This window comes from Syngnathus floridae, chromosome 1 (genome assembly GCF_059516105.1).
Source record: "Syngnathus floridae isolate MCC-2025c chromosome 1, RoL_Sflo_1.0, whole genome shotgun sequence".
Lineage (NCBI taxonomy): Eukaryota > Metazoa > Chordata > Actinopteri > Syngnathiformes > Syngnathidae > Syngnathus > Syngnathus floridae.
Genome location: NC_142413.1, coordinates 6,163,870 through 6,185,411, shown reverse-complemented (window position 1 = coordinate 6,185,411; position 21,542 = coordinate 6,163,870). Strand labels below are relative to the sequence as shown.

The following is a 21,542-nucleotide window of genomic DNA, read 5'->3' as shown; positions in this document are numbered from 1 at the left end:
TTTTCATGGGTTGACTTATTCACTCGCGGCAATAGCAAAGAATTAAAAGTGTGATAAAAGTCAAGTGATTAACTCATTTGATGTGGAGATAGCGGTAGTTCTCCAGAAAGCCCACAAGGGACACTGTGAGTTATTGCGCGACAGACTCCTCATTGCTACGCCGTAAGCGGCGAAGAAGAGTGGACTCCTGTCATCGTCCAAAAGAAACATCAGCCTCGCCTTGGACTCTTTCTAAAGGTGAACGAAAGTTTCGTAGCATTGAACGGCTCATTTAGTCACGAAAGTTGAGTTGTCGTTCACCGTGGCTTTTCTCGCGAGGTCATGCTCGTTTTGGTTGTCTCCTGGTGGCATGCTAGCATCTGTTGCTAATTGAGGCTATGCCATTGCGACAAGCAAACCGAATAAAAGTCCGTCGGATCTGGCGACTTCTGCAAAATGATCAAAAATCATCTGATGTGGCATCTAATATTTAAATGTCGCCATGGAATGAAATAAAGTAGCACGACCTTTCGCTATGACGTCACCGTCAGCTGTACTTCCGGATCTGTAAAAGCCGTGGAAACGTATGCATTCGACGACAAAACATGGAACTTAAAATACGCTGTATTTTTATTCGTTTTGCAAATGAAGGTGTCTGTTTTATATTTATCAGGCCTATCTTGCGGTCCATTCAGTTGCCATGACATCTCTCGGGGGACAAGGTGGGGGACATTTGTCTACGAGAGGAGGTGCCGGCTCCCGGAGGATGAAGTGGGCTCTGGAGCTGAGTTTAGGCAACACGAGGTAAATTTAAAAACTATGATTACGCGTAGAGAAAAATCCGTAAGTAAATGACAATCCAATCAAGGTTTTTTGACAAACAGGTTTTTATCAATCCAGATGACAGTTACTTCAAACAGAAAAATGCTTTGCAAAGTGTCCTATTAGAAGTTGTTTTGTTCCTCTGACTTGCTCCCATACAGATGAAAAAAAAAAACTGATTTTGAAACCAGTACCGAAATAGTTGAGAAAAACGAGTGTTTCTAAAATAGACCCTTGTTGCACCCCGGACAGGTACTCAGATATTTTACAGCTGTTGGTTACACAAATGTCGAAAAGTTAATTGCTACACTGATTATGAACACGATTTAGGTGGACTTTTTAGTTAAGATGACGGCGACACCGCTTTGCTCTAGGTGTCGTAGCGACCGCCAAGCTGGCCAGGGAGATGTTGTTTATCCCATCGGCTATTCGGAGAAGCCCGTTCCCGACACCAGCATCCAGGAGACGGACAAGAACCTGGTGGAGAAGGTGAGTCTGGATAAGGAGGCCTAAGCGTTTGATTTTTTTCTATCAGTGGGTTGTTGACCGAGCTCCTCCTATCTTGACAGCGATGCTGGGATGTGGCACTGGGCCCTCTCAAACAGATCCCCATGAACCTGTTCATCATGTACATGTCGGGGAACACCATCTCCATCTTTCCCATCATGATGGTGTGCATGATGGCCTGGAGGCCCATACAGGCTCTGATGTCTATGTCAGCCAGTGAGTGCCGAAGATGGCGGTAGAGGGCTTACCTTGTCATCTTCTACTTGTCTTCCTCTCGTGTCTTGAACAGCTTTCAAGCTGTTGGAGAGCTCCAGTCAGCAGTGGCTTCAGGGACTGGTCTACCTAGTGGGTAACCTGTTGGGCTCGGCGTTGGCCGTCTACAAGTGTCAATCGATGGGGCTGCTGCCTACGCATTCGTCCGATTGGCTGGCTTTCATTGAGCCTGCTCAGGTAGTGTAGCAGATGTCACTTATGACCTCCATGTAAATGTTGAACTGAATTGGACTGCTTGAAAATGTAACAGAAAAGCCACTCACATGTCACTATTTCAAGATTGAGGGGGAAATTGAATCGCATCAACTGTGTGTTCTCTCAGAGGATGGAGATGATGGGCGGCGGGATGGTGTTGTGAAGCGGTTGGCGCACACACTGGTCATCCAAATAGTTCCGGTTTTTTGTCGTGGCAGTCGAGACGCCTCTGGAGCGGGACAGAGGGAGACCTTCGACGTGGTATCGGCGGCCAACATTTTTGGCAAAGTGTTACTTATTTTTGCCTTGTTTTTGTTTCAATTTTGGATAGTCATGATGCTTTGTGTCCTTTGCATGTTTCACAGAATGACTACCAGCACCTGACATTTGAGGTTTTTTTTGTTTTGTTTTAAAGTATGCTCGTGTTCTGAAAACCATTCTTTGTTCATCTGCTTCCTTTTAGCACACTAGCCAGCAATGTATAACTAACCTGTTTAATCCACACTGATTTGCCCTTGTGAAATAAATCCTTGATTTCAAATGAAATTTGTCCTGAAAAGTTTGTAGAGACGTTTCCATTTTTGGTTTTACTAAAACCGTTTTACTTCATAAAAACTAAATGAACCGTACACATAAGCATAAAATCAAATGTCAAGCAACTAGTTTTAAAATGTAACTGAGCGGACTGAAACAAGGCCAAAAAAAAAAAGAAAAAATATTAGATCATGGAGGTATATTAAAATAAAAATTAAAAAATAAACACAAACTCAATTCATACATTTAACATTTTTGTTAATAGGCTCCAGGCTCTTCTGACTAATTGCTCAGCTCATCCAATGAACGATTCCGTCTTCCTGCTGCACTTATGCATACGTGCTTCAGGTAAACGTTAGCAATTATCAAAACTTGTCTTGGTGTGAAGAAAAATAAGTTTTTCGAGAGACGACATGAAAGCAAAATGTTTTTATCAGGCCAAATATTTCAAGTTTTCACACCGAGTGTGTGTAACCTCCAATAGCCAGACGTTCTTGCCAAAAACAATGCTGTCAGTGCCATTTATTTTTATAATGTTCGTTCTGAACTTACTGTGACATGTTCTATCCCGACGTTGTATGAGCGATTTGTTTAATAGCATCTGAGAAAAAAAAGGTATTTCAGACCGGTTCGACCATAAAAGTAGCAGGAAAGGGGCGTGTCGTGACGTGTCAGGCTGCGTCCGCTTATTCTCGTCACCTTGCTCGCAGTGTGCGCGCACACACACACGTACACACACACCTACCTCCTCACGTGCAGCTGTCAGTTTGTTTCCTTCGCTCGTTTAACAAGTTCTTTTTGGTTTCAGCTGGTGGTGACTTGAGTTTTGTTGCACTTACTTTGGTGATTCGTCATCTTCAAATTCTGGCCACAGCATTATTAGGAGGGAGTTTGCTGTCGTCACCATGGAGAAGTCGGAGCGTCGCGTCCATGGGTCCAAGAATCCGTTCTTTCACGAGGTGACGATGAGCAGCTTCCAGAGGATCCAGGTAAGGACTTTAAACCAACTTGCCCCACTGTGACCAAGGTGGAGTGTTTGTGTTTGCTTGACAACTTCACCTGTGCAACATGGCTGTAAAGGAAAATGTGTTTTTGGGAGTTTGCAAACATATTTTTTAAGGTTGTGTTAAACTTATAATCATATTAATATCTAGTATTGAAGTGCTCGTGTGGATTGGTGGGGGCCGAGGAATGTGCAGGCAAACTGCATGAACTTGTTTTCTTCGAAGTGTTGTGTATAGGCCCAGACAGGGAGTACCGGACGAGATAATCTCAAGGTCGGTGAGAAAGGAGAACAACAGCACATCTATGGGACTGGGCATCGAGGGGAAAACCCAACCGCCTGACCTCAGCGACACCTGGACGGGGAGGAGATGGCCATCCACCAATCATCTCACAATATTTTGCATGCTTTAATATTCATATTGTGTTTCTTTAAAACTGGGCAACCCGGAAGAATGTGTCGTCTTTTGGTGGTCACAAAAACGCACGAGTTTTAGTGTGAGGGACCCGGGACCCAGGCCTGTATTAGTGCGCTTTGTCAGGAATAAATAATTGGTAAATTTGGTCTGATTGATCTACTGGTCTTCTCTTTGACAGAACGAACTCGCAAAATTGTTAGGTGCGCCAGTGTGTGGATTAGGACATAGCAATTTATGTGTTAAGTGTTGATCGCAATTTGGAGTCAGATCAATAACTAGAATCCGTAACCTAACAGCTGCCATGTTGGAATAATGCTGTTTCATTACTGCCATATTTCATTTGCAAATATTGACACGTCCTCCCTTTGTCAGTATGTTATAGAATGTGGATTAGATGTCTAAAAACTCAATGGGCTTTTCTTTCCCAAGGGTCTGATCTTAGGAAGCTTCTTGTTCCCGGTTCGGGTGGTCCTGGTGAGCTTGTTCTTCCTCCTCATGTGGCCTCTGGCCCGCCTACGAGTGGCCGGCTTGTCGGCGGAAGATCGCGCCCGACCCGTGGTGGGCTGGCGCCGCTGGCTTTTCCACCCTGGCGTCTGGTTCCTGAGCCGGGCCGTCTTCTTCTCCCTGGGCTTTGTGTGGGTCCGGGTTAAAGGTCGCCAGGCTGACCTGAAGGAGGCCCCCGTGCTAGTAGTAGCGCCCCACAGCACCTTTCTGGACATGCTGGTTTTGTGCTCCACCTACCTACCCACCGTGGTGTCTCGCTCAGAGAACACCAGCCTGCCCGTCATCGGAGGTGAGCTGGATTGGATGGAGGATGTGTACAAAAGTCTACACACCCCTGTTTACCTTTGCCCCCCAAAATTCAAGAACTCATGTCACCTATAAACTTTATAACCCAATTGAAGGGGGAGGGGGGGGGCTTCTTCCCCTGAGGACGAGTGAAAAAATTTAAGTACGGTTGCACAAGTGTGCACACCCCGGTCAGTTTCAGTTGAATAAAATGAGCCCCAAAGAATGTTTCTATCACCGCAATGATAGCGTCAAAAAGTTAAATCTTAGCTTCATTGTACCAAAAATTAAACCTCACTTATGCAAATGTAAAATATTTTACAAGATGGTATGTGTGTGTGCTGAGTCCACTCCAGTTTGAATGTCACTGGATCTTTTAGAACAACGTTACATCCCCCATGTGTGACAAAAGTTAAGTAATTATTAAGCTTAATTTTCTATTTTTACAAATCCTGGTGTTCCTGCATGTTGAACTACTCCTGCCTTAGCTCTCCTGGAGTTCAACCAGTCGGTGCTGGTGAGCAGGAACGACCCGGATTCCAGGAAAAAGGCTGTTGCCCAACTCACAGAGAGAATCACTTCCAACGGCTTCTGGCCTCAGGTGAGTCGACACAAACATTCAAACCCATGTCCACCTCTATTAAGACTCTTGGGCATGTGTCATCCCTGGTCAGATGCTGATGTTTCCCGAAGGGACCACTACGAACGGCAGCGCTCTGATCAAGTTCAAGCCGGGTGAGGAGAATTGATGGAGTCATTTAATCCAGTCCTGATGCAGCGCCTGAGGCCTTCCTCTGGAATGATTGGCATGAGGATGGAAAAGGGCGCAGTGTTTGCCTAATGTTACATTCAGTCATTTCATTTTACTCCTTTGACAAGTTTCTCCTTCCTTGCCCTCTTTTACCGGCAGGTGCTTTTCTATGCGGAGTCCCGGTCCAACCGGTTCTGTTGCGCTACCCCAACAAGTTGGTGAGTCGGCTCCTCTGTATCTCGCACCCAGAATTCTGCCTCCAAATTTGAACAATTTCTGGCTTTTAATTGGATGGATTGAAAAGTGTTTTTATCAGGATTTTTTTTAGTAGGGGAGTGACGTCAGCATGCGGTTTATTTTGCAGAGCTTGTTTAACCACGCAAATATTTGGAGGGTAGTGGATTGTGTGAATGTGTTGGTAGTTCAATTTAGCTCTGATCAACCAATCAGACAACGGAAAAAGGAAAAATGCTGATGTCATCAAGAGCCCGGCGAATTAGAAGTTCAGTTGGTTGAAGAAACAGTCCTCTTCATCATAGAGTTAAAGTTCCATAGGCCAGCGCAACTGAATGTGAAGGTGGATCAGATTGACATAGCAACACACAGAGGTTCAAATCTGATTGGACGAAAAAGATACTGCCAGAGCGAACGGGTTTTTTGTTGTTGTTTTGAACGGCATCTTCAAATTCGTGTCTGTGCTTCAGGATACCGTCCGCTGGACGTACAAAGGCACAACATGGTAGGTTTTTGCCGGGTTCGTGATGCTACTTGGGTTTTTTGTGCAAATGCTAATGTTTGTTGTCTGTTTTGCAGGATCGAGGCGCTCTGGCACACTGCTTCTCAACTCTATACCAACATAACTATAGAGGTGTGTGTGTTGGGGGTGGGGGGACTTTTTGCTGTTTGGAGTAACAGATTGCTGTGCTTCAGTTCCTGCCTGTCTACAATCCCTCACCGGAGGAGCGGAGCAACCCTAATCTGTATGCCGACAACGTGCAGAAGCACATGGCGAAGTAATTATTTATCGGAAAGTAGCATTTGTAGACCAATTGTTTAAAATGTGCACAAAGAAAATTCTAACGTGTTCTGGCGCCGGCTTTCAGAGCCCTGGGTGTCCCAGCTACAGACTACATAATGGAAGGTGGCGTGCCGGTCCAAAGAGTGGGCCATCTCTCTCTCCCGGTGCCATCACCTGGCAGGGAAGCGCTGACTCTGCTGCACAAAGCCGGGTAAGGGGAGTCGTATCTCTTTTTAGCGCATTTCGTCATGTTCGTAAACAACCAACCGTAATTCGTGTGTGTCAGCCTTCGAACAAGTGAAATAGAAGCCGCTTTGGAGAGAATGATCGACAGATGTCGGTCGGGATCCTCGCTGGTCGGAACCGAAGATCTCGCTGGCCTTCTGGGACTTGCTGACCGACAGACAGCGGCGAGCATCTGCGGCCTCTACCCCGAGGTTCTCAAGGGTCGATGTTGCCATGTCGTCTCTGTGACGTGATGTGTGTTAGCTTAGCGTCTTCTGCTTTATGTTGTGGCTTTTAGGAAAAAGTAGTGGACCTGAGACAGATCTATCTGAATATGGCCGCTCTATCTGGACTCGTTGACATTAAGTCTCTCCTGTGCACGTCCTTCAACGTAATTATCTTCACGACACTAGTACTAGTACGCTCTTGGTTCACACTAGTAAGACAATTCAATGCACTAGTAGGCTGACTGTGCCTTATTACCCAGACTTTTTTTTTCCCACCACCAATGTGTAGTTCTGCTGCACTGGTAACATTTAATTGTTCTAGTTTGCCAAAGGTGTCCTACTAGTGTTTAGAAATGTCGTAGAGTAGTGGAAAAACATTACATATAAGATAGTCGTTCTACCAGTGCATCGTCTTAATAGTGACTGATGGACATAGATTAAATGCCATAGAAAGGGAGTGTGATAAATAAGTGGCCTTTGACCTTGCAGTTATTTGATGAGGAGGGGACGGGAAGTCTGAGTGCTGAGGAGCTTTCTGGCCTGATGGGGGCGCTGCTTGGCTTACGTCAGAATCACACTGCAGAGCTGTACTTGGAGTTCTCCACTGGTGGCCGGTTAAGTCAAGGTACTAACTTAATGACTTTTAATAGAGTATTTTTTTTCTAATGTGATTTTTGTCGTTGTTCTCTGTGGTCAAAGATTGTTATTGACTTTGGTATTTTACCACTCGCTCCTCAGATGACCTTGTGCGAATGTTGACAAGCCACCCGATCTACCAGAAAGTGATGAGTGAGCACCTACAGCCGAACCAGGCTGCATGCCATTTGCCGATCAATAACAATGGAAACATGCTCAATGGGTACAAAAAAGTGATGTAAAGCTTCATGTTCGGTTTTTAAATCACTCAATTGCAGACTTTGTTTTATGCTAGTGCAAAGAGACACTTTAAGACACAATCATTCTAACTAAACATTGTTGCATTTTTGTGTACTCACCTTTACCATAAATGTTAATGTTTTATCTGAGAATATTTTTATACAGGCAACTTGTGCAAAAAATGTTATTGTAAATGTATTTTTATAAGGAAAGCTTCATTTATAGAGAAATGTCATTTATTTTCTTTGCCCACATGTTCACCTGTTCGTTCTCTTTAGTTTTTCTTCTTTTTTTTTTTAATCAATCTGTTTTTTCTAGTTTTGGGAGGAATAAAAGGGACTTTGAATTTAAATAAACATTTTTACAACAGCTTTTGTGTCTGTCTAGCAAAATGTCATGTAGTTTCCTTTTTGCTACTGCGCATGCGCGAGGTTGCGGTCGGGGAGTAAGGGACGGTGATTTGCAAGGGACAAAATAGACAGTTTTGCTTCTCGACTGGACAATAAGGAGTCGATAAACTGCCGAGAGGAGCCCCCCGCTTCCACAGCCGTCCGAGCGTGGAACAACTCGGTCGAGCGTCCACATCACCAAATCCAGGTATGAGTCTTACGCACCGCTTGCGTTGTGTGTCACGGCGGTTGACAGTTGACAGTCTCGCGCGGCATGGGTAAATCGGTGGCTAACGTTAGCATAGTGCTGGTTGGCACCGGGCTGGAACCTGCCAACCCAGCCAGGCGACCGGCGTTTCTGTGTTCCTCTCTTCATTTATTGACGCTCATTGTCGATTAAAAGAAAAGAAAAGAAAAAACAAGCTTGGCAACGAAAGACGCAAAGCTGTAAACTGGTTGCAGCTGGTCTTAAATGTCCGCATCTCCCACCGCAATCCATTCTGTCGCCACAAAGACGTACAAGCGAGCAGCTGTTGCGACATTCTTGATTTCTCATCCTTTGAACACTGGGCTCTATTGTCATATTTTGAAAATGTTTTCCAAAATATTTCAAAAAAGTATTATTATGCCGAGCATGGCAAGCAGCTTGCTTAGGGTTCGTTCGTGTTACTCATTAATTAAGCCATTACGGACATATTCATTCATTCATTCATTCATTCATAGGTTTGTTAATGTGTCATTTATTACATGAGTACTGGAATCTTACGTTTTGGTGTACAAAATGTAACGTTCACGTAACCACCAATGCTGCCGCACTGATGATATATACGGTACAGTACAGTACTACGGCTGCGATATGGTTTATGAATCGAGCTATATCGATATCGCAATATTTAACACATACCTTTTTTTCCCAAATTATTTATTAAAGAATGAATTTTTTTTTACGTGGGATGATAAGACAACTCACTATTTTCTTAGCTAATTATTAGTAATTGCCTCAGCTAATATTTAACTATTGAAATGCAATTTATTTATTTGTGTCTGACTGGTCAATTTTAGGCAAAAGCATACAATTTCATAAGAATCTTATTACATATCTTTCAATATTTTTTTTTTTTTGCTCCTCTTATTTATTTATTTGTTGTGTTGTGTTATTTATTCATTATTTATTCAGCACGCTTTTGTTATACTTGTTTACTTGTTTGTCTGTTGTGAGCCATGTCTTGTCACCGTGGGATAGGGGGGAACGAAATTTCGGTTTCTTTGTGTGTCTTTGGCATGTGGAGAAATTGACAATAAAGCTGACTTTGACTTTGTCATGGGCCAATTTTGCAATATTGATATTTTTTATTATATATATATTATATATAATATTATATTTAGCAGCTCTAGTATTTACATTAAATTTGATGATTGTTCATCTTGATCATTTAATGCACTTATACCTGACAAGTGAATGAAGGCGACATCATAAATGTGGACCATCTAATTTGACAATGTGCACACATGTTGTTCCATGCTCCATTTTTATTTACTTTAAGCACCATTTACATTAGGAGCCATCCAAATGAATGCATCTGCCAGAGGTTGATGTTCCTTGGGGTTAAAATGCCAAGCAAGGTGTTGGTCAGTAGACCCCCCCTCCCCCCAACCCTACCCCCCCCCCCCCCTTCCACAACTGTTTTCATTCCCAAAACAAGACCAACAAAAGGGTAAAAGGCATCCAGCCGCTGTTTCCTCTTCGGAAACATCGAGTTATGAAACGAAGCAGCAAGCAGCAACTGGTCCGACCGGTTGGAGCCAGGTTGACCCTGGTTATTTTTTGAGATGCTTTGTGTAGATACCTTGGTGAGTCATTTGCCTATGTGTGTGAACCTGTTAGGATGTCATGAATAAAGTCACTCCATGAAAGAGCCTTTAAAGTGAATTTTGAGTTTTGGTTCCAATGCAAATTATTGGCAACCTGTACAAAACAAGAAGTATGTGGTATTGTACTCTCTTGGAGATAAGTCTTTAAATATTTCAGTGTTTGATTTTTTTTTTTGGGGGGGGGCTCGATAGTCGGTAGATATATTAATAATTGATTAATCGTGTGTCAATTTCAGACTCACATCTGTAAATATTTCCATTAGATGTTGTCCTCTATGAAAGCATGGCAAAATTATGTTTGATATGGTATATATTGTGACAATAATGCTGTTATTCTTTTCCATTCTTGCTTTCTGTCTTTCCCCCTGTTCTTGTTCTCCTGCTCCATCCCCTCCAATCCTTGCCCCTTGCCCCTGCCCCGGTAGAAAAGGCACACGCTTAGCAAATTGGCTTAAAGCAAAGCGCCACTTTTAGTCAATTACTCAAAAAACAATTGTGAAATTACTCAACCACTATTTTATTTATCGATTAATCATTTAGAGCCAGATTTATTTTAACGTTCCAAATCCTCCGAATTTTAGCTCGTTCAACAAATATTCTCTGATTTGTGTAGTCCGTTAATGAAAGCAGCCATATTAGCCCAATATTCTAATATGTTAACATATGTAAATATAAATAATATATTTTAAAATATAAGGTTTTAGTCTACTTTCTCACTTGACAAAACCAGTAATCAATTTTCCAGTTTCATGTGATGGAAGTAATGGAAATTTGAAGCCGTCGTATGAATGACGTGTCGCTGAACCTGAAGCAGCCTCAGAAGTGTGTTTCAAATTAAGAGGCCTTCACTCGCATCAATTAGTAGCTCTTTCCTTTTTGTTTATTAGACTAAGTTTAATTATTAAACAATTGCAAAAAACAGTAATCGGTTTGTAAAATTTAAAAAAAAAAATGTAAATGTACAATTTTACTTTTTAATCCGATTATTCTATTGATCAACAAAAAAATAGATTGTTAAAATATTTGATAGTGACAGCCCTTAAGGAAAGCGCTGTTGGGCACTTAAGCTTGGTGTTGGCCAATTACGTCGCCTCGATGGAGAATGGCGACTGTCAAAGAAATAATTATACCGGCAATCGTTCCCTCTTCCACAAGCATCAGCTAAACTCAGTTAGATTCAGCCACGCTCGCTAGCCTGCGCGCCCACCAGCCACCCTCCCTTCGCTCGCACCGAACTTCCCGACCCCACACCCCACTCGGGCTTCGCCATGACGTCAGTGAGGTTCACCGTGACGCCCACCAAGGCGGAGGACCACCCCGGGCTGTCGGACACGTCGCCCGAAATCAGCTCCCGCTCCGGCAACCACGTGCGCTTCGGCTCCCGGGAAAGCGTCAGCCGAAGCGAGCCACCCAGCGACTCGTCGATGGGAGTGGTGGCACCGACAGGAGGAGGCGGCACGGAAACGCCGGACCACAGTAACATGGAGCAAGGTGAGGACGTGCACATAGAATAATCCCCAAGTGTGAACTGGCCTACTAATCTGGAATGTAATCTGGATTTTAGGAGATGTGCCGGTTGCTCGGTCAGGATTTGTTAGTTGTCACACGAGTGTAACCCAAAGCACTGAACTTCCTCCCTGTTCTGAGTTTTGCCCACTGTGCCTTTTCCAGAAATGACTTTCTTGAAGTTTCGCCACCTCGCTCAGAGGCGGTGGCAGGCGCCGTTCGTAACCACTCGGCTGCAACTACCCGCGGAAAAAGAACAGAATTCAACCGCATTAGCTATCGAATGGAGAAACTGGCCTTTTGTTTTGCCCAAGAAACTCTCCTTTTGCTTCCCTGACTCAGCGTTTAAGACAAGAGTCTGCAAAATCCGCCGTCGTCTGCTTGTGAGACAGTCAGCTGACACTTTCACTTCCGCGCTTGAAAGAACAACTCGTGCGTGTCTATAGTAACGAGGCCGCCCCACACCGTCGCTACATAATAAGCTTCCATAAGTAGGAATTGAGCCGCTTAATCCCACCGAGCTTCAAGTTTCCCCACGTGCGGCGCTCAGTCGGGAACAAAAATTTTGGAGTAGCGAGGCAGCGCGGCGCCCCCCCTCGTAGTGATGCCACATGAATCCCATGCAGGTCGGCTGACCTCAGCCTGTCATTTGATCTGTTCTGGGGTTTTTTTGCCTTCCCATCCTCTCTCATTTAGAAGATTCTTTTAGACAGGTGAATCTGTCAAATTCTTGACAAAATCGCTATATTGTTGGAAAAAAAACAACCAAATAGCGTTGAGGAACAGATTTCCAAGAATGAGTGTTGCTTCTTGTGTAAGCGTTGAGCCGTGCGGCGGCCTAATATTAATTAACTAGCGTTGTGTTTACATTCACAACTTGGTAGTTGGCTGACGGGAGGCACCAAGGGGAAGGAGGCTTGTTGTGTTTACGTTTGTTGTGCTCTGTCTTGCAGGGGATGGAAATTCCAAACTGTCTAGCGTGTACATCAACAACAGCCACGGCGCGGATGATGACGACTTCTATGACAGGAACTTGGCCTTGTTTGAGGTTTGGGTCCCATTCCGGTAGCTCGTCTCATTCCTCGAGTCTCGGACGTCATCGTCTTCCCGCTGCTCGCAGGAGGAAATGGACACGCGGCCCAAAGTTTCGTCCCTGCTCAGTCGTCTGGCCAATTATACCAACCTGATGCAGGGCGCCAAGGAGCACGAGGAGGCCGAGAGCAACAATGAGAAGAAGAAGGCCAAGGTACTTCAAAGTGTCGCTCCAATGGATTATAGCGAAACTTTCCTCACCCTGTGGCACTCTTAGATGGCACTCTGTTCAGCATTGAGCTGACCTGCCGTTTTCTAAAGCTCTTTGGATTAAACTAAGAGTGCCATCGGGAGTGGTCTAAAAAAAAAAAAAAAACTGGTTCATGAAGCGATTTTGAAACTGAAGCTTCATTTTCTCGTCATTACTACTTCTTGAAATGTGCCCCATAAAGCAGGTTGGCATTTTTCAATCTTTTGTGGAAGTAAATATTATCAGAATGAGCAGAATTGGACACCGGGAGTTTATTTGGTGTGCTCTGGTGGCTCTCCACAGTCACCACGCATGGGAACCTTCATGGGCGTGTACCTGCCGTGCCTGCAGAACATCTTTGGCGTCATCTTGTTCCTACGTTTGACCTGGGTGGTGGGGACCGCCGGCGTGTTGCAGGGCCTCTGCATCGTCTTCATCTGCTGCTGCTGCGTGAGTGCCGCAGACTTTCGCCAAAGGGGGTGAAGAGCAGTCTCACCCTCTTTGACCTCTTTTTGTGCCTCCAGACAATGCTGACCGCCATATCCATGAGTGCCATTGCCACCAATGGAGTGGTTCCAGGTAACCCCAGATCATTCTTTGTTCACTACGTAGGTCTAGTCTAGATACTGCAACTGTATTTTAATAACTGACCTTACTTTTTTCCCCTGCAGCCGGCGGTTCCTACTTCATGATCAGCCGCTCTCTGGGTCCGGAGTTTGGGGGGGCGGTGGGTCTGTGCTTCTACCTGGGTACCACCTTTGCAGGGGCCATGTATATCCTCGGAGCCGTCGAGATCCTGCTGGTGGGTTGCTCGTTTTTGCCAAGTCCTCGCTCACAGACCACAACACTCCCTCGTCTCCTCCTCCAGATGTACATCGCCCCTGAGGCGGCCATCTTCACCGCCAAGGGGCTGGAGGGCGAGGGTGCGGCCATGTTGAACAACATGCGTGTCTACGGCTCCGTCTGCCTCCTCCTCATGTCCCTGCTGGTCTTTGTGGGCGTAAAGTACGTCAACAAACTGGCCTCTGTCTTCCTGGCCTGCGTCATCGTCTCCATCATCTCCATTTACGTGGGCGCGCTGGTCTCCGCTTTCAGGCCGCCCAATTTCCCGTACGTACTGCCGTCCCGTCGCCGGTGCGTTGTCTCATCAAAATGATTGACATTTGTGGCTAAGCGCGACGTAAGATTACCGCGATGATTTCATTCATAAATGGAAGGTTTCCATACTAATACTCTTAAAATTCCCACTGAAATTTACCCGAACTTATATCTTTGCAGGGTATGTACGCTCGGAAACCGAACCATCAACGGCCACGACCTCGTCGACCACCAGTGCGCTAAAACCGTCCCGCTGTCCGCCGAGAGGGAGGTGACCAATGAGACGCTTGGCGGCGGTGCGTTTTGATGTTGTGCACCATCGTTTGCACGCTAAGGAGGCCTGCAAAGGTGACAAACATTTCACCCTTTTTTCCAGCGGACGGCAACACCACGACTCTGGCGACAACGGAGCTGGTCCCCAGTCCCGGCGAGAATACCACATACTTGTGGAGCCGCTTCTGCCAGAGTGTCGAACTCAACTCCTCCTGTGACGACTACTTTGCAGCCAATAACTTCTCCCGCATCGACGGTATCCCTGGTTTGGCCAGCGGCATCATCTCCGGTAACGCCGCACGCATTGGTAGCCGTTTTGGCCGTGATGGCGCGTGACGTTCCTCCTTTGCGGCGCAGAGAACCTGTGGAGCTCATACCTTGGCAAAGGAGACGTGGTGGAGAAAGGCTCATTGAGCTCCTCCCAGGGAGCGCGTTCGCCGTCCACACAGCAGCCTTACGTCTTTGCTGACATCACCACCTCCTTCACCCTCCTGGTGGGAATCTTCTTCCCCTCCGTCACAGGTAAATATTTTCTTTATTTTCACTCTTGGCACTCACCCATCCCCATTAAGAGGTAGAGGAGGGTTTTCCTGAAGCTTGCTCATTTTGAGGCGTTTACTTGTCTTCCACAGGAATCATGGCCGGTTCGAATCGGTCAGGGGACCTAAAAGACGCCCAGCGGTCCATCCCCATCGGGACCATCCTTGCTATCCTCACCACCTCCTTTATTTGTATCCTTCCATTAGAGCACAGTGCAGTGTGAATTTCATTCACTCCGACGCGCTGTATGCAAAACTTTAGCATGTCTTTTGCCAATTGAAATGAATGGAAACACCATTTGTTTGACCCCATTAAAAAAAAGTTATATTAACAGTTGTTATCACACTGCAAGAGCTAAAAAGTTATTGTGCTACCCTTCTTGATGTGCATGATGCGTCCACCTCGGAACAGACAGATATACTGTACTGTTCGTGGCAACATCACAACTCCACTCCGCTTATCAGTACGGCACTAATATGACTCATTCCTCACGGAGGATAAGGAATATGTGACTGACTGTTGTAATATTGTCTTTCTACATGTATTGCCGCTAATTAGCATTAGCATGTCGCTAGTAGATGCTACGCTAAAGAATTATGTTTGAGCTGACCTTTAAAGGTTTGACGTTTTCCTGAGTTTCCTTTACCCAGACCTCAGCAGCGTTGTTTTATTTGGCGCCTGCATTGACGGTGTGGTCCTCAGAGACAAGTTGGTTCCTTTCGTTACGTGTCTCCCTGTGTAAGAGAGATGTTTTTGAACTTTGTCATTTCCCGCAGGTTTGGAGACTCTGTCCGAGGGAATTTGGTAGTGGCCACGTTAGCCTGGCCCACTCCTTGGGTCATTGTGGTGGGATCCTTCTTCTCCACGTGTGGCGCGGGTCTCCAGTCGTTGACGGGTGCTCCAAGGCTTCTGCAGGCTATCGCCAAAGACAACATTATTCCCTTTCTTCGGGTTGGAACTTACACTGTCGGAAATTCTCAGCATGCGTGTTAGGCAATGTGCTGACCCGCTTTTGCTGGTGTGCGTCAGGTGTTCGGTCACGGTAAAGCCAACGGCGAACCCACCTGGGCGCTGCTGCTGACGGCCCTCATCGCTGAGCTGGGCATCCTCATTGCCTCTCTGGACCTGGTGGCGCCAATCCTGACCATGTGAGACGTCCCAACCCCTCTCGTGTCACGTCATTGGTCGTCAGAGCTGTCAATCTTCTTCTCTGTCCAGGTTCTTCTTGATGTGCTACCTGTTTGTCAACCTGGCCTGCGCCCTGCAGACCCTCCTGAGGACGCCCAACTGGCGACCACGCTTTTCCTACTACCACTGGTGTGTGCGCCGCAGCCGCTGCGTTGGCTGTGGATCCACACACACTCACCGTGTCTGTGCTTGTGTGTGTGTGTGTGTGTGTGTGTGTGTGTGTGTCAAGGACCTTGTCATTTTTGGGGATGACCATCTGCCTGGCGCTCATGTTCATCTCCTCCTGGTACTATGCAATCGTTGCCATAGTGATTGCAGGCATGATCTACAAGTACATCGAGTACCACGGGTATGTTTCCATGGCGATGGCATGTGCCGTTCAGGGTTACCTTCACTTTATAGTGGTACCTAGACGTACAAGCGCCTCCATCTTTGGATGTGCCGTGGCCGCTCAAGGCTAAGAGAGCTGACAACAGTTGCTCACGTTGAACAAAATGTGGTCATGGGCAACATTTAGCCAAGCCTCCTCAACGTTACACCAAAACATTGCTTATATTTTCAATTTGACACTTTTACACTACAGTAATCCCCCCTCCATCGCTGGGGTTAACGTTTCTAGCCACCCTCGGAGTAAGTGAAATTTGCAATAAAGAAATACAGCACCCTTGAAAAATTCTCCCTACGCATGTTTTTGTAGCATTTATGCCACTTCATATTTAAAGTCTTGTGACACAGCGATTAGAAACACATTTAAACACATAATTCACTGAATTATGAGCAATGGGTAACATGACTGTCTGTCCTGTATTGCAATCTAGAGCAGAGAAGGAGTGGGGAGATGGAATCCGCGGACTCTCGCTCAGCGCCGCCCGCTACGCCCTCTTGCGGTTGGAAGAGGGCCCACCTCACACTAAAAACTGGAGGTACACAATTCTCCCCGTGAGGTGAAGACGGCAAGAATTGATTCGGGCTCCAATTCAAGACCTGTCTCCTGCAGGCCGCAGCTGTTGGTTTTACTCAAACTGGATGAAGACGCGCACGTCAAGTCTCCGCGCCTGCTGACCTTTGCCAGCCAACTGAAGGCAGGAAAAGGCCTGACCATCGTGGGCACGGTGGTTTCCGGCAACTTCCTTCACAGCTACGGAGAGGCATTGGCGGCGGAACAGGTGAGATCTCGTCGGCCAGGGTTTGATTTCTGGACTACAAGGTCCTGCTTCTTGATTAACACAAATAAAATTCATCTTGTCAGACCCTAAAGCTTCTGATGGACAAGGAGCGGGTCAAAGGCTTCTGCCAGTGCATCGTCGCACAGAAGGCACGTGAAGGCATCAGTCATATGATCCAGTCCAGCGGTCTGGGGGGGATGAAGCCCAACACCGTGGTGATGGGATGGCCTCATGCCTGGAGGCAGAGCGAAGATCCGCAGTCCTGGAAGACCTTCATCCGTGAGTGCTGCTTCTCGCTCCTCTCCGTCCCACGCAAGTGGCAAACATACTCTTACTCGAGTCTGTATGTGTGTGTGTGTGTGTGTGTCTGTGTGTGTGTGTGTGTGTCTGTGTGTCTGTGTGTTTGTGTGTCCTTTTCTCACTGTTGCTTACCTACAACACAAATACTATCTCTTCTCCCATTTATGGCATTTACAATTCTGAACTGTTGCTGACTAAGTTGCGCGACTTCAAGAATATGTGCCGAAAGAACAGCTGCCTGCTACTAAAAAATTTGCTACTAAAAGATTTGTACATCCCACCACTGTCTTTCAATTGAGAGTCTGACGGCGCCCCCTGTCCTCCCTCCAGACACAGTGCGCGTCACCACGGCTGCTCACCTGGCCTTGCTGGTGCCGAAAAACATCTCCCTCTTTCCCAACAACAACGAGCCGTGCGCCGACGGCTACATGGACGTGTGGTGGATCGTGCACGACGGTGGGATGCTGATGCTGCTGCCCTTCCTGCTACGCCAGCACAAGGTGCCGGCCACACAATACATTAGTCGCCGATTAACATTTGCCATTAAAAAAAATAAAATAAAAAAAACTGTTGTCCAGCAAACTCTATTAACCTTGCTGTGTTCTTCTCTCCCTGGCCTGGAGTAGGTATGGCGAAAGTGCGGGATGCGCATTTTTACCGTGGCCCAGATGGAGGACAATTCCATCCAAATGAAGAAGGACCTAGCGACGTTCCTCTATCACTTACGAATCGAGGCCGAGGTGGAAGTCGTTGAGATGGTAAGCCACCGCTGCTCTTCTTAATTTGGAGGGCATCAACTAAACGCATCTTTTTGCTGTCCCAGCACGACAGCGACATCAGCGCCTACACTTACGAGAGGACCCTGATGATGGAGCAGAGGTCGCAGATGCTCCGCCAGATGCGGCTTTCCAAATCGGACCGTGAGCGAGAGGTAAGGCCGCGCGGCTAAGTGTGGGCAATATTTCCACCCGCCTGACCCTTACATTTTTCAAATGTTGGCTTCCTTCTCGCCGCTGGATTTCCTCAGCGGGTGCGCTGGAGTTTTGATGATGTGAGTAGCCAGCCATCAGCTAGTCCAAGTAGATTGCCTCTACGGAATTATGGCGAGCGATTTGAGGAGTTAGCTTTAATATCCACTCGAAGGCCCACGCATTAGTACTGTAGATGTGATGTAGTTGAGCTAGCAAGACAGTATGTGTCGTGCGCCAATTCGCGGGAGAGCCAGGGCTGAGGCAGACAAGTCCAAGAGAAACTTATGACCTGACGTTGCCACTTTATCTTGTGACCCGCGGGCCAGGCTCAGCTGGTCAAGGACCGCAACTCCATGTTGCGACTGACCAGCATCGGCTCAGACGAGGACGACGAAACGGACGGCGGCGAGCGGGAGCGAGCGGCGGCCGGCGACGGTTCCTTGTCCGAGCGCCACCGTCGCGTTCAAATGACCTGGACCAAAGAGAAGGCGTCGCAGTACCGGGCAGCGCACTCTGGATGCTCCACGCCCGAGGGCTTCAGAGACATGCTCAGCATCCGACCGTCAGTGTTCATACGTCGCTCCTCCCCTCCGCACATGCATCATCCAGTATGTCTTTTTCTTCAGTGACCATTCCAACGTGAGGAGGATGCACACGGCCGTCAAGCTCAACGAAGTCATCGTCAACAAATCCCACGATGCCAGAGTAGTCCTCCTCAACATGCCGGGACCACCCAAGAACCCGGACGGAGATGAGAACTGTATCCTTAATCCTTTTGGTGGTTTGTTTTGTGCTCAGAGAGGTTGAGTGTCTGCGTGAATTTTTGGGCGTCCGTGACTCACTGAGCAGACATGGAGTTCCTGGAGGTTCTCACCGAGGGTTTGGAGCGTGTTCTGCTGGTCCGAGGTGGAGGAAGCGAAGTCATCACCATCTACTCATGATGAGATGGCCACTTTGAAGGCAGTTGCCAATCTACTGCAAGTGAGAGAAGGGGGGGGGGGGGCAACTGCCGCCTGGGACCACTCAAACCAACCGCTGCTTGTCACTTGCTTGTCGTCACTCTTCTGTCATGCCACTGGTGTCACGCTGCAAGAAAAAGAAACAAGCCCCGTGTTTTTATGGATTGCAATGTCAAGTGTCAGAGGCTCTAGTTGCTCTGATAAGACTCAGGGTTGAATTTTTCTCTTTTTCTCGGTATGTTTGTTCTAAATGTTGTAATTTGTTCATGCTTTGCACTTTTGTTTCCAGCATAGTAACTTAAATAGTTTCGTATCTTCTCTTATTTTAAACTACTGTATATGGATGGCCCATTTTTTGTTTGTTTGTCTCAGGTGACAGAACAAATCCCTTGTAGTTCTGCTTTAATGAAATGGACATTTTCCTCACTCATTGACATGCAGTTTCTTCTCGCCATGACACATTCCTGTGTAACTGCAATACTTCCAATATCATGAGCAAAAGTCTCAGAGGTTGACCCTCGTAGACGTCATGTCTGGGAGAATGAAACAAAATGAGGCATGGACCATCCAGGCAGAAATGACCAGTATGCATGTGTGGAATTTTATAAATGATTCGTGTCCTACTGTCTGTATGTGTGTGAATGAGCGCTTGTTGCTAAGGGTGAGCTGTAACCTGTTTTTTGTTCTCCAAATTTTTGTGTTACGGTGCAGGGATTTACTTTTGTTTTTCAAACGTTATTGTATTTCCTATACATAATGACAGAGATTCCAAGATGTATCTTTTTTTAATTACACAGTTATGTGAGGCATAAAACTTGTTTCGTTGAACATTTTGGGAATAAAGTGATCTAGAAGAAACAAATGTTGCCCCTTCAGTGAAGTTCTCCTACAGTAACAATTTCAATGATTTTGCCTGTCTCCACCCCACCTCTGCCTGTAACAGCTGTGAAGGCTGAAACTGTCGAAATTAATTGTAATTCTTCAAAGAACTAGATTTATGTAGAAATTCAGATCTAAATGTTTTTTTTTTTGCGCCCAGGGCGCCCTTTGTCTCGGATTTTGTTCTCTTTGTGCCCAGGCTGCCCTTTGTCTCTAATTGTTTTCATAACATTTATTGATGAGAACTTTAATGTTACTCCATTTGCTCCCAAACAATATTTACTCAATGACAAAATAATAATACGTATTAGTACTACTACTGCTTCTTCTTCTACTACTGCTTCTACTACTACTACTTCTGCTACTGCTACTCTTACTATTACTACGACTACGACTACTACTACTACGGCTACTACTGCTACTGCTGCTGTTGCTGCTGCTGCTGGTGGGTCTCATCACCAAGGGCGACAAGACTCAATACAGGTCGGAGGTTGTCCTTCTGGCCACATGGTGCAGGGACAACAACCTCCTGCTGAACGTCAGCAAGACCAAGGAGATTGTTGTTGACTTCCGGAAGGGTTACACCCAACACCTGACACTGACCATCGACGGTGCTGTGGTGGAGAGAGTGAGCAGCACCAGATTCCTGGGGGTGCACACCAGTAAAGACCTCTCCTGGACCACCAACACTGCATCACTGGCGAAGGAAGCTCAGCGACGCCTAGACTTCCTGCGGAAACTCAGGCGAGCAAGTGCTCCTCCAGCCGTCATGACTACGTTCTACCGTGGCACCATTGAGAGCGTCCTCTCCAGTTGTATCGCTGTGTGGGGTGGCTACAACTTGAAGGCCCTGCAGCGCATAGTGAACACAGCCGGTAGGATTTGATGGTGCTTCACCTCCCATCTCACCTGCAAGGCGACAACGATTGTGAGTGATGTGAGTCACCCCGCTCACTCTTAGTTTGATCTTCTGCCCTCTGGGAAGAGGTACAGGAGCCTGCGCTCCTGCACCACCAGACTCACCAACAGCTTCGTACTCCAGGCTGTTACGATGCTGAACTCTCTCCCCCCTTCTGCGTAGCGTCCTGTGCTTTTGAGCCATATTCTGACTGTCTGCTGTTTGCACACTTGCTCCATTTTTGCTCCTCTTATTTATTGTGTTTTGTTTATTTATGATTTATTCATCACTCCTATTTATTCATTGTTTGTGCCTTCTTGTTTTTATATATTTTTTGTGTTGTTTACTTGTATGTATATTGTGTACTATGTCTTGTCACCGTGGGATAGTGGGAACGTAATTTCGTTCTCTTTGTGTGTCTTGGCATGTGAAGAAATTGACAATAAAGCAGACTTTGACTTTGAACACAAATGCAGTGACACCTCATTTCATTCCCACTTTCATGCTTGGATTTCATGATTTCGATTTACTGTTAAATGAATACATTGAATTACACCTCATTTCATTCCCACTCTCGTGCTTGGATTTCATGATTTTGATTTAC

At 46.3% G+C, this 21,542-nt stretch overlaps 3 protein-coding genes across 7 annotated transcripts; all 3 read left to right on the top strand.

Annotated features, from left to right (window-relative positions):
* The first annotated feature begins 80 nt into the window (after positions 1–80).
* emc4 (ER membrane protein complex subunit 4) lies at positions 81–2,322 on the top strand. Of its 3 annotated transcripts, none has more exons than XM_088377561.1 (6): positions 81–237; positions 653–783; positions 1,176–1,290; positions 1,371–1,524; positions 1,598–1,758; positions 1,904–2,322. In XM_088377561.1, the coding sequence occupies exons 2-6, from the start codon at positions 680–682 to the stop codon at positions 1,937–1,939; spliced, it is 570 nt and encodes a 189-aa protein (XP_088233687.1). In that variant the 5' UTR covers positions 81–237; positions 653–679; the 3' UTR covers positions 1,940–2,322. The 3 variants fall into 3 exon arrangements, with proteins under 3 accessions (XP_088233687.1, XP_088233705.1, XP_088233695.1); XM_088377579.1 differs by having other exon boundaries at positions 122–237; positions 675–783; XM_088377569.1 differs by lacking the exon at positions 81–237 and adding an exon at positions 387–563.
* Positions 2,323–3,001: 679 nt separating this feature from the next.
* Positions 3,002–7,986, top strand: lpcat4 (lysophosphatidylcholine acyltransferase 4). The gene is made up of 13 exons (XM_088377262.1): positions 3,002–3,299; positions 4,161–4,524; positions 5,009–5,121; positions 5,195–5,255; positions 5,431–5,489; positions 5,976–6,010; positions 6,085–6,139; positions 6,202–6,284; positions 6,375–6,500; positions 6,576–6,726; positions 6,813–6,905; positions 7,231–7,366; positions 7,480–7,986. The coding sequence occupies exons 1-13, from the start codon at positions 3,216–3,218 to the stop codon at positions 7,617–7,619; spliced, it is 1,500 nt and encodes a 499-aa protein (XP_088233388.1). The 5' UTR covers positions 3,002–3,215; the 3' UTR covers positions 7,620–7,986.
* A 61-nt stretch (positions 7,987–8,047) lies between these two features.
* Positions 8,048–20,023, top strand: slc12a6 (solute carrier family 12 member 6). 3 transcript variants are annotated; one of them, XM_088377012.1, is made up of 27 exons: positions 8,048–8,214; positions 10,304–11,369; positions 12,338–12,432; positions 12,505–12,630; positions 12,970–13,116; positions 13,191–13,245; positions 13,338–13,468; positions 13,535–13,776; positions 13,945–14,060; positions 14,141–14,326; positions 14,395–14,559; positions 14,670–14,768; positions 15,228–15,285; positions 15,354–15,528; positions 15,607–15,725; positions 15,796–15,894; positions 15,995–16,114; positions 16,584–16,688; positions 16,763–16,931; positions 17,015–17,210; positions 17,562–17,731; positions 17,858–17,989; positions 18,055–18,162; positions 18,259–18,282; positions 18,529–18,764; positions 18,829–18,962; positions 19,052–20,023. In XM_088377012.1, the coding sequence occupies exons 2-27, from the start codon at positions 11,147–11,149 to the stop codon at positions 19,141–19,143; spliced, it is 3,522 nt and encodes a 1,173-aa protein (XP_088233138.1). In that variant the 5' UTR covers positions 8,048–8,214; positions 10,304–11,146; the 3' UTR covers positions 19,144–20,023. The 3 variants fall into 3 exon arrangements, with proteins under 3 accessions (XP_088233138.1, XP_088233149.1, XP_088233160.1); XM_088377023.1 differs by lacking the exon at positions 18,259–18,282; XM_088377034.1 differs by lacking the exons at positions 8,048–8,214; positions 10,304–11,369; positions 13,191–13,245 and having other exon boundaries at positions 12,970–13,045; positions 13,352–13,468.
* The last annotated feature ends 1,519 nt before the right edge of the window (positions 20,024–21,542 follow it).

What these genes read in the sequence shown, in the direction of transcription:
- emc4 (XM_088377561.1), top strand. Translation starts at nt 680, where the DNA reads ATGACATCTCTCGGGGGACAAGGTGGGGGACATTTGTCTACGAGAGGA. An exon ending in TCTGATGTCTATGTCAGCCA is followed by an intron (nt 1,525 to 1,597) that starts GTGAGTGCCGAA and finishes TGTCTTGAACAG; the next exon opens with CTTTCAAGCTGTTGGAGAGC. An exon ending in CTTTCATTGAGCCTGCTCAG is followed by an intron (nt 1,759 to 1,903) that starts GTAGTGTAGCAG and finishes GTGTTCTCTCAG; the next exon opens with AGGATGGAGATGATGGGCGG.
- lpcat4 (XM_088377262.1), top strand. Translation starts at nt 3,216, where the DNA reads ATGGAGAAGTCGGAGCGTCGCGTCCATGGGTCCAAGAATCCGTTCTTT. An exon ending in TCTGATCAAGTTCAAGCCGG is followed by an intron (nt 5,256 to 5,430) that starts GTGAGGAGAATT and finishes TTTTACCGGCAG; the next exon opens with GTGCTTTTCTATGCGGAGTC. An exon ending in TGGTGGCCGGTTAAGTCAAG is followed by an intron (nt 7,367 to 7,479) that starts GTACTAACTTAA and finishes CTCGCTCCTCAG; the next exon opens with ATGACCTTGTGCGAATGTTG.
- slc12a6 (XM_088377012.1), top strand. Translation starts at nt 11,147, where the DNA reads ATGACGTCAGTGAGGTTCACCGTGACGCCCACCAAGGCGGAGGACCAC. An exon ending in CACCAATGGAGTGGTTCCAG is followed by an intron (nt 13,246 to 13,337) that starts GTAACCCCAGAT and finishes TTTCCCCTGCAG; the next exon opens with CCGGCGGTTCCTACTTCATG. An exon ending in GAGCCGTCGAGATCCTGCTG is followed by an intron (nt 13,469 to 13,534) that starts GTGGGTTGCTCG and finishes CTCCTCCTCCAG; the next exon opens with ATGTACATCGCCCCTGAGGC.